The sequence below is a fragment of the Hylobates moloch genome, unplaced genomic scaffold (genome assembly GCF_009828535.3).
Source record: "Hylobates moloch isolate HMO894 unplaced genomic scaffold, HMol_V3 SCAFFOLD_21, whole genome shotgun sequence".
Taxonomy (NCBI): domain Eukaryota; kingdom Metazoa; phylum Chordata; class Mammalia; order Primates; family Hylobatidae; genus Hylobates; species Hylobates moloch.
Window position 1 is genome coordinate 32,045,827 of NW_026652296.1, and position 13,889 is coordinate 32,059,715.

The 13,889-nt window shown below is 40.4% G+C and overlaps 1 protein-coding gene across 1 annotated transcript in view; it reads left to right on the plus strand.

Moving 5' to 3' along the window:
* Positions 1–13,889, plus strand: part of TMC2 (transmembrane channel like 2) — a 110,041-nt gene that overhangs the window by 42,242 nt on the left and 53,910 nt on the right. The window contains exons 6-7 of the mRNA XM_032142766.2: positions 5,016–5,097; positions 5,808–5,914. Coding sequence (XP_031998657.1) covers positions 5,016–5,097; positions 5,808–5,914 — 189 coding nt within the window. The remainder of the gene's footprint in view (positions 1–5,015; positions 5,098–5,807; positions 5,915–13,889) is intronic.

Consider the following 13,889-nt stretch of genomic DNA (forward strand, 5'->3'; position numbering starts at 1 on the left):
CTTCCCAGACGGGGCGGCCGGGCAGAGGCGCTCCTCACTTCTTCCCGGATGGGGCGGCCGGGCAGAGGTGCTCCTCACTTCTTCCCGGACGGGGCGGCCGGGCAGAGTTTTTTTTTTATTTGTGGGATAACCTCAGTCATGGTACATTACTTTTAACTCCACAGATGCATTTGATTTTCCAATATTTTATTTATGATTTTTACATACATTTTCATAAGATTGATCTGAATTTGTGTGTGTTTGTACACAAGTGTATGCATGTGCATTATCTTGGCAGATTTTAACATTAGGACTGCACTTGCTTTATAATTGTAAATGAATAGCATTACCTCCTCTTTATGCTGTAAATCAGTTTTGGGAGCATGATAATACACTTTTTGTTAATTTTAAAGATGATACCCTTACAACAGTAGAGATCAAGAGCCATTTTTATAGAATATCTTGAAATTTTTTTTCAAGTATTCAGTTTATTGATATACTCAAGTCTTAACTTTTTCTTGGGACCATTTCAATAATTCATATTCTTCCTGAAACTTGATCATTTAATTAAAATTTTCATATGTGTTAACAGAAAGTCGCATATGGTAGCCCCATAATTTTTGTAATTACTTTTTATATCTGTTGGGTTTGAATCTTTCTTATTCCTTTTTTTTTTTTTCTTTTTTTCTCTGTCGCCCAGGCTAGAGTGCAGTGGCATGATCTCGGCTCACTACAACCTCTGCCTCCCAGGTTCAAGCGATTTTCCTGTCTCAGCCTCCCAAGTAGCTGGGATTATGGGCATGTGCCACCACACCCAGCTAATTTTTGTATTTTTAGTGGATACGGTGTTTTACCAGGTTGGCCAGGCTGGTCTCGAACTCCTAACCTCAGGTGATCTTCCTGCCTCAGCGTCCCAAAGTGCTGGGATTACAGGAGTGAGCCACCATGCCCGGCCTGAATCTTTCTTATTCCTGATATTATTTTTTCTCCTTTTCTAGTTATACTTGCCAGAAAACTCTCTATGGGTCATTTTATTAATTTTGTCTGGAGACTATTTACCACTTACCAACTGCACACTCACATCTTATTTTTTCCAATGAAGAATGTGCTGTTCAAGTATATTTTTTTCTAGATTTTTACTGTGACAAACAATGCTTCAACAAACACCTTTATACATTTATCTTGGATCCATGTGATTTTTAAAATCACAACAAGACCATCCCTCAAACAGTACTGCTCGTTCAAAAGTGTGTATATTTTAACTTTTACTACATATTTTTCAAACTATTTTCCCCAATCTGTAGCAAATCATACTCAAAGGAACAAAGTCAGAGAATGGCTTATCTTCACTAGTTATGAGTGTTACCGTCTTTTTAACTTTGTGCTAATCTATTGGGTAAAAAAAATAGGTTATTATTCTTTCTTTAATTTGTATTCACTGCTTTTTTATTGCAGTAAGAACACTTGAGATTTACCTTTTATAACTAATTAAGTACACGACACCGTGTTGTTAAGTATAAACATCGTGTTGTACAGCAGGTCTCTAGGCAAATACATCTTTGGTAAATGATTCTATTCAACCATGTTTCTGTTCACATAGTTCTAGCTTCCCCCTTAGGAAAAGGATTGCCTCCCCCACCCCCATCCTCCATATTTACTTTTCCACATTTTTTAGCTCTCTGCAATCTCAGAAATTTATCAGGTTTATTCTCACTATCATTGAATCCATTTTCTTCTGTGTCAATTATAGTCTTTATTTTGTCTAATGTCTTTTTCATTCAATTAGTAAGCTCTTAGCTTCCTTGTAATCCTTCCATATCTCATCTATATTCTTTTCAAATTGACATCCTTTACTTTAGAAGCCATATTTCTTGCATCCTATTAGGAATGCTGAACTGCTTTCTAGAATTTATGTATGTATCTTGGAGGAAATGTTTTCCACAAATATCAAAGAATGGTGTTCCTTTTTCTCTGTTCTGCAATAATATTTCCCAGGCCTCACTGGTTGTTTTCATTTTAGTCACCCAGATCCTGATTTTATTGACAGGACTTGTAGCTTGCCTGTGTCTTGCTCCACCATGACGTGAAACTTTTTTCCTACATATAGCTGGAGGGCAAGACAGCGTGACAACTAACAACCCATCCTAGGACCAGCAGCAACCACCTCACACAGCCCTGAGAATGGGGCTTGGAATCTTCTGCCCATGCCCCAGTCCAGTTTTCTGTATCTGTCAACCAATGAAGGATAAGAGAATCCGTGCCAGAGCATCTCCCAGGCCTCTCTCTGCCTCTGCTCCAGTTCTGGGGCCTCACTTTTCAGTCTGAGATACCCACAGCCTTGAGGGGCTGTCAGGTGGTTGCCAAGGAACCAACTGGCAGGCTGTGCCTCCAGGGACCTCACTTGGCAATGTTCATTACCCCTGCCTGTCCTCAGCCTTGCGAGCATATATTTTATACTGATCTTATCAGCACCCTGACAGGTGATCCATCTCTCAAGGGAGGACTCACATTAATAAAGCTTACGAGACTGCTACATGAAACCAGATGCTGGATTATTAACTTACAAGAAGACATAAGTGATGCAAGATGGAAAATTTGAAGTCCACAGCAGCCATGCCTTTTATTTTCCATAGCTGAGTTAGTTATACGAGAAGCTAAACCATCATCCCAATTCCTATCTGTGAATTTGCAATGAAAGTCACTGCCATAGAATCCAAAATACTCAAGGCAAATGCTCTCCTTATAGACAGACCTACATAGGAAGCCAAATAGTCAAAGAGTATTCTGGTGTTTGGGGGGTTTTCTTGGTTTTTTTTGAGATGGAGTCTCTCTCTGTCGCCCAGGCTGGAGTGTAGTGGCGCAATCTTGGCTCACTGCAACCTCCGCCTCCTGGGTCAAGTGACTCCCCTGCCTCAGCCTTCTGAATAGCTGGGATTACAGGTGCCTGCCACCATGCCTAGCTAAGTATTGTATTTTTAGTAGAGACAGGGTTTGACCATGTTGGCCAGGCTGGTCTTGAACTCCTGCCCTCAGGTGATCCACCTGCCTAGACCTCCCAAAGTCCTGAGATAACAGGCGTCAGCCACCGCCCCTAGCCTGTATTTATTTTTAGTAGAGACAGGGTTTCACTATGTTAGCCAAGCTGGTTTTGAACTCATGACCTCAAGTGATCCACCCACCTCAGCCTCCCAAAAAGCTGGGATTACAGGCATGAGCCACCACGCCCAGCCCAAAGAGCATTTTTGAACACAGACTCAGAGCTAGGGAGGGTGGATGAAGCAATGAGACTGGGCTGCCCAGTGTCTGTGTTCTGCCAATCACCATATCCCCCATAGCTTTGCCACTGTTATCAACCAGTCTGCTGATGGGCTTCTCCTCTCTTTTGCATCTGGGACCATCTCCCTCTTCTGACAGCTAGTTCCCTTCTTTATACAATCATTCAATCAGGAGATGGTCAAAACTATATCTGGAAAACCAGGTCTGGAAGCCTGTCTGATTCCTTCACAAAATTTTTCCTGTTTTGATAGATGTGGTGGCTCACACCTGAAATCCTAACACTTTGGGAGGCTGAAGGCAGGAGGATCACTTGAGCCCAGGAGTTTGAGACCAGCCTGGGCCGCACGGTGAGACCCTGTCTCTACAAAAAATAAAAAAATTAGCTGAATGTGGTGGCTACTCAGGAGGCTGAGGCAGGAAGATCACTTCAGGATGTCAAGGCTGCATTGAGCCATGTTTGCGCCACCTGCACTCGGCCTGGGCAGCAGAGTGAGACCATGTCTGAAAAGAGAAACCTTTCCCTTTCATCTTCTGCTGACTTTATTTTCTGCCCCTTCTTTTCACAGGTGCAGACTTTAGTGACTTTACAGGGGAAAATCTCATGTCCTCCATGAACAAGTTCTAAGGAGACCTTTTAACAATAGGAACTGGGCCACGCGCAGTGGCTCACGCCTGTAATCCCAACACTTTGGGAGGTCGAGGCGGGCAGATCACTTGAGATCAGGAGTTCAAGACCTGCCTGGCCAACATAGTGAAACCCCATCTCTACTAAACATATAAAAATTAGCCAGGCATGGTGGCGCATGCTTGTAATCCCAGCTACTCAGGAGGCTGAGGCAGGAGAATAGCTTGAACCCGGGAGGTGGAGGTTGCAGTGAACCGAGATTGTGCTACTGCACTCCAGCCTGGGCAACAGAGTGAGACTCCATCTCAAAATAACAATAATAATAATAATAATGGGAACTGATCTTAGGATCTTTCTCTACCACCTCTTACGCTTTCTATGAGTATTTCTACCTCAGCTTTCTATGAGTATTTGTTTTATTCCAAATGGATTTGTTTCCAGAGTGTGGGGTTGGTGGAGAGCAGCCCCTTGGAGAGTTGACAAAATGGCACCCAGCCATAGAAAGACGGCTGATCAGGTTTCTGTTTCGTACATAGTCTGGGTGTTGAGCTGGGAACAGACCACAGGAGGAGGCAACATGCCTTTCTGACTCTTTTCAGAAAAACGAGGCTGTTGTTTCCCCAGGAGAAGAATATTCAGCTATGGGTTGAGATCTCCTTATCAGTTGCACCACCCTTGCAATTTTGCGACAGTTCCTATCAGAGAGAGGCACTTGGCTGTCTGCCAGACATGGGTCTGAGAGTAGCCAGAGTTCCTTTTATCTTTGAATTTTTGTTTTAAGTTGAAGAAAGTCATATCAGAGGTTGCTAACTCAGTCGGACCCTCCAAACCAGAAATCCTACAGATAATTTCTCACTTTATCTATAAACTGTCCAAACCAGAAATTTTATCAGCACAGTAAGGGGTGGCCCTCACTTGCCTCTCACTCCATGCCTGATGTTGGGGAAGTAAAGGTTTGAACACCTGCCTCTGGCAGCCTGGGCTCAAGGACAGCAGGAGTTGGGGACTACAAGACAGCAGCCTCACCCATGCTGACTCATGCTGACCTGTCGGCCTCCTCGTGCCCCTCATCATGCCCCTTTGTGCTCTAGGTTGACAAGTTAAGGAACTGAGAGTTTTACCTCTTTTATTTCAGAAATGGGTCAAATTTAAGAGAGACTTTGATAATTTCAAGACTCAATGTATCCCCTGGGAAATGAAGATCAAGGACATTGAAAGTGAGTATGCTGGTGTCACTGTTTTTTTAATTGGTTTCCTAAAGCGTTTCCCAAGAGCTCGGGTTGTTTCCTTGGCCCTCTGAATAGATTATTTCATTGGTTCTGTTGTATGAGGGAAAAAGAATGGGTTTTGAACTTGTCAGGCCAAGATTTATTTTCTATTTATTTATTTATTTGTTTTTATTTATTTATTTATTTTTGAGACAGAGTCTCACTCTGTTGCCCAGGCTGGAGTGCAGTGGTGTGATCTCGGCTCACTGCAACCTTAACCTCCCAGGTTCAAGCGATTCTCCTGCCTCAAGCTCCTGAGTAGCTGGGATTACAGGTCTGGGCCACCACACCTGGCTAATTTTTTTGTATATTTAGTAGAGACAGGGTTTCACCATGTTGGCCAGGCTGGTCTCGAACTCCTGACCTCAAGTGATCCACCCACCTTGGCCTCCCAAAGTGCTGGGATTACAGACGTGAGCCACCGCACCCATCCCAGACCAAGATTTAAATTCTGCTTCTTCACTTTCTGACTGTGGGCACTTAGGCAAGTTAGTTAACCCCAAAGAGCCTCAGGTTATTTATCCAGGAAAAGAAAGGGAGATCCAGGTGTCATTCAACAGACTGATGTGAAAATTGAATCCACCACACACATAAAGTGCACAATAGTGCCCATTTTTTCCTTCCGCAGCACTCATATCCACCGTCTTTTCTCTCTCTAGGTCACTTTGGTTCTTCAGTGGCATCGTATTTCATCTTTCTCCGATGGATGTATGGAGTTAACCTCGTCCTTTTTGGCTTAATATTTGGTCTAGTCATAATCCCAGAGGTAAGAAAAGAAATTCCTAAATCTTTGGATAGAGTTAAGGCTTATGACCACTGTCATCAATTATCAACCAAAACTTCTTGTTTTACAAAGAATCAGTCATTTATTTAAAATGCTATTAGGCTGGTGCAAAAGCAATTGTGGATTTTGCCATTAAAAGTAATTTATAAATTACTGCCATGAAAAGTAAATTTATAAAATTAAAAGTAATGGCAAAAACTACAATTATTTTTGCACCAACCTATGGCCTAATGTACTCACATCAATTACCCAGATAGTTAAGCACAAAGAATGGAACCAAAATACTTTGTTCCTTAATTAATAAGTGAATCTTACATTTTTCTAATTCTCATTTTACCTTAAGATCATTGGAGAATTAATGTTTCAATGAGATTTTTCCTTTTACCCCCAAACAAAAGAGAGGGATAGAATACATTATATCATTATTTATCACCAAAAAAACTTGGATTTGACTATCACTCCTCACTATTCTCCCATATATAATCTTTTAAGGAGGTTTTTCTTAGAAACAGGGTCTCACTCTGTTGCCCAGGTTGGAGGGCAGTGATGTGATCATGGTTCAGTGCAGCCTTGAACTCCTGGGCTCAAGTAGCCCTCCCACCTCAGCCTCCCAAAGTGTTGGGATTACAGGCATAACCTACCACACCTGGCCCCAGATATAATCTTATTATGGACACAAATAGATTCTTATCTACAGATGATTAATTGAGAAACAAAAAAAGGGTAATAAGCAATTTGTGCAAAGTCACAGAATAAGTTCATTGTGAATTGGATCCCAGGTCCCCAGGGTGATGGCCTAGGGTCTTTTCCAAGGAGCCTGTGGCTCACTAAGCACTGAGCACAGCAATTGCTACAATTGCTACAGTCCTGACTGAAATACTTGGTGCCGGTGCTGGGTACACAAGTGGGTCTACTTCAACAGCTTTCAGAGGAACAATATGTCTGCATTTAGTATTTTCTTCCTCACAGGTGTATTAATTGGTTCTTTGATGACTTACTGACTCCTATTTTGTTATAAATGGTTCTGTGAGCATATTGGAGTCAATTCTATCTGCAGTTACATGCTTAACTTTTCTGCACAGCCACTTTCAGGACATTAAAAACCTTTCACATAATGTGAATTAAATCAGATTTATTGGAGGAGGTTGACCATGCATTATAATAGCCTTTGGTAGCAAAGGAGTGTTACATTATTTATAAAATTGTTGAATTCTTTTCTATATTACCCAAAACATGTGCTTACAAATATGTCATTAACTAGCCTTTGTACTCTTTCATATACACACCTAGAAATCAAGGGTTCTGAGTCCACTGAGCCCTACATATATTCTTATGCCAAAATCACTCTCTGACCCAGAAGTTAGCATTTTAAAACTTCACTGTCAAGCATACACAAACACTCTTACACCAAGTCTGGTTCTCCCCAGGGGAAAATATTGTCAAAAGCTAATAGGAAGTCTCATTTCTCTCCTCCATAGTCAGGTAAATATGAAATGTTTTCCTCAGTAGTCAATGGGGAAATTTACCTTCACAAATCTCTTGGCTTTCTTCTTGGAAGCTTTTTATTCCATGAGAAGAGAGCACATTTAAATGCCATAAGCCTATGAGACATCTCTGAAATTTTGCTATGCAGTGGTCCATAAAAGGCAGTTTTGGGGGAAGTTGAGCAATTTTAAGGACACTCGGTTGCTTTTTTAAAGAAAACACTAAATTTGATATAATTTATATAAGTTTATAAATATTTTTATGAGGGAACATTTATTTTAAACAATAAAAACTTAGTGATTGGTGCATTCCAATGAAGCAGCCAAGATCGGAACCATTCGTGCTAGAGCACTTTGATTTGATTGGCAGGTGATTGGGAAAAACATATTGGAGTGGGTTGAGAGTAAGAGAGAGAGAGAGATGCCTTGCTGGAAAGAGGAGCCTTGGCTTGGGAAGAAGAAGGGAAATAGGGGAGAGGGAAGAGGCTTAGACCAGGTAGGAGCCTGTTGCAGTAGGTCAGTGCTAGATCCGGGTAATATCAGTGGGAATGGATTAAAAGAGAGGAATCAGAGTGAAGTGCACGGACAAGTCTTGATGACAGGTTGGATAACAGCAATTAGGGTGTGGGGTGTCTCAAGATGCTTTCCTATTTAGGATGATGGGAAATTGGCCATATGGGAATCAGACACATCCAGATTCATTGCACATCTGAAGGAAGTGTCCTGTTGGTCAAAGACACAGAGAACTTCAGGGCTCAAGGGTTTTCAGCATAAGCTAAGGTTCAGAGATATCCCCATGACTCATGGATGTTTTAAAATGAAGCATCGTGAACCAGAGGGTCCAGGGATAAGAATAGTAGAAGTGCTCAAACATGACTTTTAAAAAAATTATTATTTTATATATATATTTTGAGACAGAGCCTCATTCTGTCTCCTGGGCAGGAGTGCAGTGGCACAGTCTTGGCTCACTGCAGCCTCCACCTCCTGGGTTCAAGCAATTCTCGTGCCTCAGCCTCCTAAGTAGCTGGGATTACAGGCACACACCACCAGGCCCGGCTATTTTTTGTATTTTTAGTAGAGATGGGGTTTCGCCATGTTGGCCAGGCTGGTCTCAAACTCCCGACCTTAAGCCATCTGCTCGCCTCAGCCTCCCAAAGTGTTGGGATTACAGGCATGAGCCACCATGCCTGGCGTTGAATGCAACTTTAACGAAACTTCTCCTTATATTCATTTTCCTTTTGCCACAAACTCTCAATACTACTTTATGAAATTAAACAGCTCTGAATGTAAGAATGAGCCTTGTTTATCTTTAATTGCCATTGCCTGCACAACCCAGGATGTCTATGTGATCCCTGAGGAACCCTCAGTTATGCTGCAGGAGCTGGCTGGCAAGGCCCCACTGGATGACAAGTTTATGTACTTCTCTTCCAACACTGGCTGTATGTGAAAATCACCTGGGGGACTCTAAGAAACACCAGATCTTAGGCTCACCCCCAATCAAATAAATTTGGCTCTCTGAGGTTGTGGTCTTGTTATCTCTGTTTTAAAAGCTTCTGTGGAAAGCAGACTTCTATGATAACCTCCAATGATCCTTCTCTGCTGGTATTCATGCCCTTATGTAACCCCTCCCTTTGAGTATGGGCTAGACCTAGAGACTTGCTTTTAACAAATAGAATATAGAATGGTTAGGTTATGAAAGATTGTGATTTCCATCTTGCTGGCAGAACTCTCTGTTGATTCCCCTCTTGCTTTGGGTGCTTTAATGAAGCAGTCTGACAGATTGGAGACGCCCACCTGGCAAGGAACTGAGTGCGGCCTTTGGACAATGGCCAGCAAGGAACTGAGGCCCTTAGTCCAGCAACCCAGCAGCAACCACGTAAGCACTTTTTTTTTTTTTTTTTTGAGACGGAGTCTTGCTCTGTCACCCAGGCTGAAGTGTAGTGGCATGATCTCAGCTCACTGCAACCTCTGCCACCCAGATTCAAGCAATTCTCCTGCCTCAGCCTCCTGAGTAGCCGGGATTACAGGCATGTGCCACCATGCCCTGCTAATTTTTGTATTTTTAGTTGAGACAGGATTTCAGCATCTTGGCCAGGCTGGTCTTGAACTCCTGACGTCGTGATCCACCAGTCTTAGCCTCCCAAAGTGCTGGGATTACAGGCATGAGCCACCACGCCCGGCCTCACATAAGCACATTTTAAGGCAGATTCTTCCCCAGTCAAATCTTCAAATGAGACCAAAGCAGAAATTTTGGTTGCAGCCTTGTGGAAGATTCCCAGAAGTGAAGGACCCAGCTAAGCCATACTCAAAATGCTAGTCACAGAAACAGTGAGATAATAATTGTGTGTTTTTTTAAGCCTCTGCATTTTAGGGTAATTTGTTATATAGCAGTAGATGACTAATGCAGCTCCCCAGGTGATTCTAATATGCAGCTAGGGTTGAAAACTGCTAGTGTACATTATAAGGTCTTTAAGGAAGCTGTGCTCTAGGTTTACATAGCAAGCATTCAGTCTGTAAACCTCATATGATACTTCCCCTTAAAAATAACTACTAAATTATTTCAGACATATGAAAAGATATAATGAATGAGCCTACTTGCTCATCACCATGCCTAAAAAATAAAATATTACATAGACACTGAAGTCCTCTAATTAATTTTCCCCAATTTTATTACCTACATAACCCTCACTATCCTGAACTTTCCATTTCAACTTACATTTTAAAATTTATTGACTTAAATACAGTCATTTCTTATTTTCTAAAATCACAGTGTATCTGAAGGTGTATCCCCTTTTGCATTACAGTATAATTTTTTTGTCCCATTTACAGCAAAGGTTTGTCTTTTTTAGTTATTTTGTTCAAGAAAAAACTTTTGCCTTTGCTGATTCTCTCTGAAATGTCTTTTTTTTAAATTCAGTCTTTTGGGGGCACAATTTGCATAAAGTAAAATTTACTCCTTTTAGGTATACAATTCAATGACTTTTGACAAATGTATGATCAGGTAACCACCACACAACTGAAATATAGAACATTTTCATCACCCCCTAAATTTCTCTAGTACCCACATTGCAAGCAATCTCCTCTCCCAGCTCCCAGCCCTTGACAACCAATGATTGATTTCTGATTTCTGTTCCCAAAGTTTTGCCGTTTTCAGAATATCATATAAATAGAAATATGTAGTATGCAGTTTTTTTGTATCTAACCTCTTTCAGTTGGTACAATGTCTTTGAAATTCATTCATGTAGTTTTATCAATCATTTGTCCCTTTAGTGCTGAAATGGAATTGAAAATTACAATGGGATTGTAATATTCCACCATATGAGTATATCATAGTTTGTTATCCATTCACCAGCTCATGGACATTTCAGTTGTTTCTATTTGGAAACTATTATGAATAACTCTACTACAAAACATTCACATTCAGGTCTTTTTCTTATATATCTTTATTTTTATATTACTAATTTCTACTCTTATATGTTTCATTTCTTTCCTTCTAATTTCTTGGGGTTTGTATTCATTATCTATTGCTGGGTATAACAAGTTACTCCCTATTTTTTTGCTGAACACAACAACCATTTATTATTATTTCTGTGGGTCAGGAATCCAGAATTGTTCTGGCTTGTGGTCTCCCACAGGCTACAATCTAGGTTTTGACCAAGGCTACAATTATCTCGAGGCTGAACTGAAGAAGATCCGCTTCCAAGCTCACTCACATGGCTATTGGCAGATCTCAGAAGATACGATTTCAAGCTTACTCACGTGGCTTCTGGCAGGCCTCAGAAAATCTGCTTCCAACCTTACTTATGTGGCTGTTCCCAGGGTTCAGGTACTCAGTGGCTATTGGCCAGAGACATCAGTTTCTTACTACATGAGTTTTTCCATAGGCATGCTCATAAGGTGGCAGCTTTCTTCTCCCAGAAGGAGAGACTCCAAGAAGGAAATAGAGCAAAAAGAAGCTTCCCAAATAGAAGCCACCGTTTTTTGTAACCTAATCTCAGAAATGACATTCCATCACTTCTGCCATATTTTATTCCTTAGTAGTGAGTCACTAAATCAAGCCCACACTCAGTGGGTGGGTATTATGGTACACAATAATAAATACCAGAAGCAGGGATCATGTGAGCCACCTCACAGGCTGCCTACCACATTGAACCCTCTGGTCCTCAGTGATTCATATCTCTTCCACATGCAAAATACACTCGCCGCTCCTCAAGGCCTCTAAAAATCTCATTCTGGCACAGCATCAGCTCAGATTCCAAACTCTCACTCTCTAAATCAGTAGTTCAGGTGCAGATGAGGCTCCATGGGAGTAGCTCTTTAAATACAACTCCTTGAGTGCAGTTCTCTTTACCGTGAGACTAAAGAGATGTTATCTGCACCAACCCAACAAACATAAAATGGTGGGACAGGCATAAGATAAATGCCATAGACATGCCTGTGTTCAAACAGGAGAAAAATGGGAGGCACAAGAGAGTTATTGGCCCATAGCAAGTCTACAACTGTAGTAGACTGTTCTTGTGTTGCTATGAAGAAATACCTGAGGCTGGGTAATTTATAAAGAAAAGAGGTTTAATTGGCTCATGGTTCTGCAGGCCGTACAGAAAGCAAAGTACCAGCATCTGCTTCTGTTAAGGGCCTCAGGAAAAGTACATCATGATGGAAGGTGAAGGGGAACCAGCACATCACTTGGCGAGAGCAGGAGCAAGAGAGTGATTGGGAGAGGTCCTAGACTTTTAAACAACCATATCTCACGGAACTAACTGAGTGAGAACTCACTTATCACCAAGGGGATGGTGCTAAGCCATTTACGAAGAATCTGCCCTCGTGATCTAATATGTCCCACCAGGCCCCACCTCCAACACGGGGAATCACATTTCAACATGAGATTTGGAAGGGACAAACATTCAAATGACATCAATAACACAACACCCATTTATAAATTTTCCTCTCAATACCATTTTAGTTGCATTCCATATACTTTGATATACATTGCCATTATTTATTTTTAGGTATTTTCTAATTTTCTTATAATCCACAAGTTATTTATGAATATATTTTCAAGACTTTAATATATAGAAAGATTGGTGGCATTTTTTACTGGTTTTTAGTATAATTTTATAGTGATCATAGTGTATGTTTTGTATGAAACTGATACTTTTTCATCACCTGGGACTTGCTTTATTTGCTTAGAATATGGTTAATTTTCCTAAATTTTTATATTTTTTGCATGGTTCAAAATATTACTTGTATTCTACAAGTTATCTATAATCTTACTAATTTTAGAGTAGCATGATCAATTGCTGAGATCAATTAAATCTCCTGCCTTTGTCTTCTTCTCATTGTAATTATTATTTTTATTTTATATATGTTAATGACATGTTATTGGGTCCATACAAATTTAAGATTGTTATGTGGTGAATTATACTGATTTATTTTCAAGTGTTAAACCAGATTGCATTCTTGGAATAAACCCAACTAGGTTATTATGTATTTTTTTACATATATCATCTGATTTTGATTTGTGAATATTTTATCTAGAATTTTTGCATCTATTTTTGAGATACTGGACTGTAAATATCCTTCTTATAATGTTCTTATATTTGGGGATCAATATTAGACCTCATAAAGTGATTTGGGAATGTTTCTTTTTTTATTATTCTCTTGAAGAATTTGTGTAAATTTTCCTGTGGTAGGTTTAGGTGAATTTTTTTAAATTTACTTCTTTTAATTGACAAATATAAATTGCATATATTTATGTTGTACAAAATGCTGTCTTGGAGTGTGTATATATTGTGGAATGGTTAAATCAAGATAATTAACATATGCATCACCTCATATACCTATACTTATTATTTATTTTTGGTGAGAACACTTAAAATCTACTCTCATAGCAATTTTCCAGTATACAATACATTATTATTAACTATAGTCACCATGTTGTACAATAGATCTCTTGAATTTATACTTCCTATCTAACTGAAATTTTGTATCCTTTGACCAACATTTGCCAATCTCCCCAATTCCCTAAGTGAAGTTTTTGTTGTCATTGTTGATTTGTTGCTTTTTGTATATGGGGTAGGCAGAATTCTAAGAATGACCCTAAATGACCCTCAATCTTATATAATCCCCTCCCCTTTGAGTATGGACAGAACCTAGGAATGAACTATCACTCCAAGGTTATTTGAGTGAGCCTAATTTAATCACATGAGCTCTTTAAAAGCCAAGAGTTTTCTCTGGCTGGTTGCAGAAGAAGTCACAGATATTCAAAACATGAGAAGGATTGAACACACCACTGCTGGCTTAAAGATGGAGGGAACCATGTAATGGGGAATGTGGGAGCCCTCAAGAGGCTGAGCATGGCCACCATCTGCCACCCAGCAAGGAAACAGGGACCTCAGTCCTACAAGAACAAGGAAATGAATTCTGCCAACAATAAGTGAGCTTGGAAGAGGACTCCAGACCCCAGATGAGAC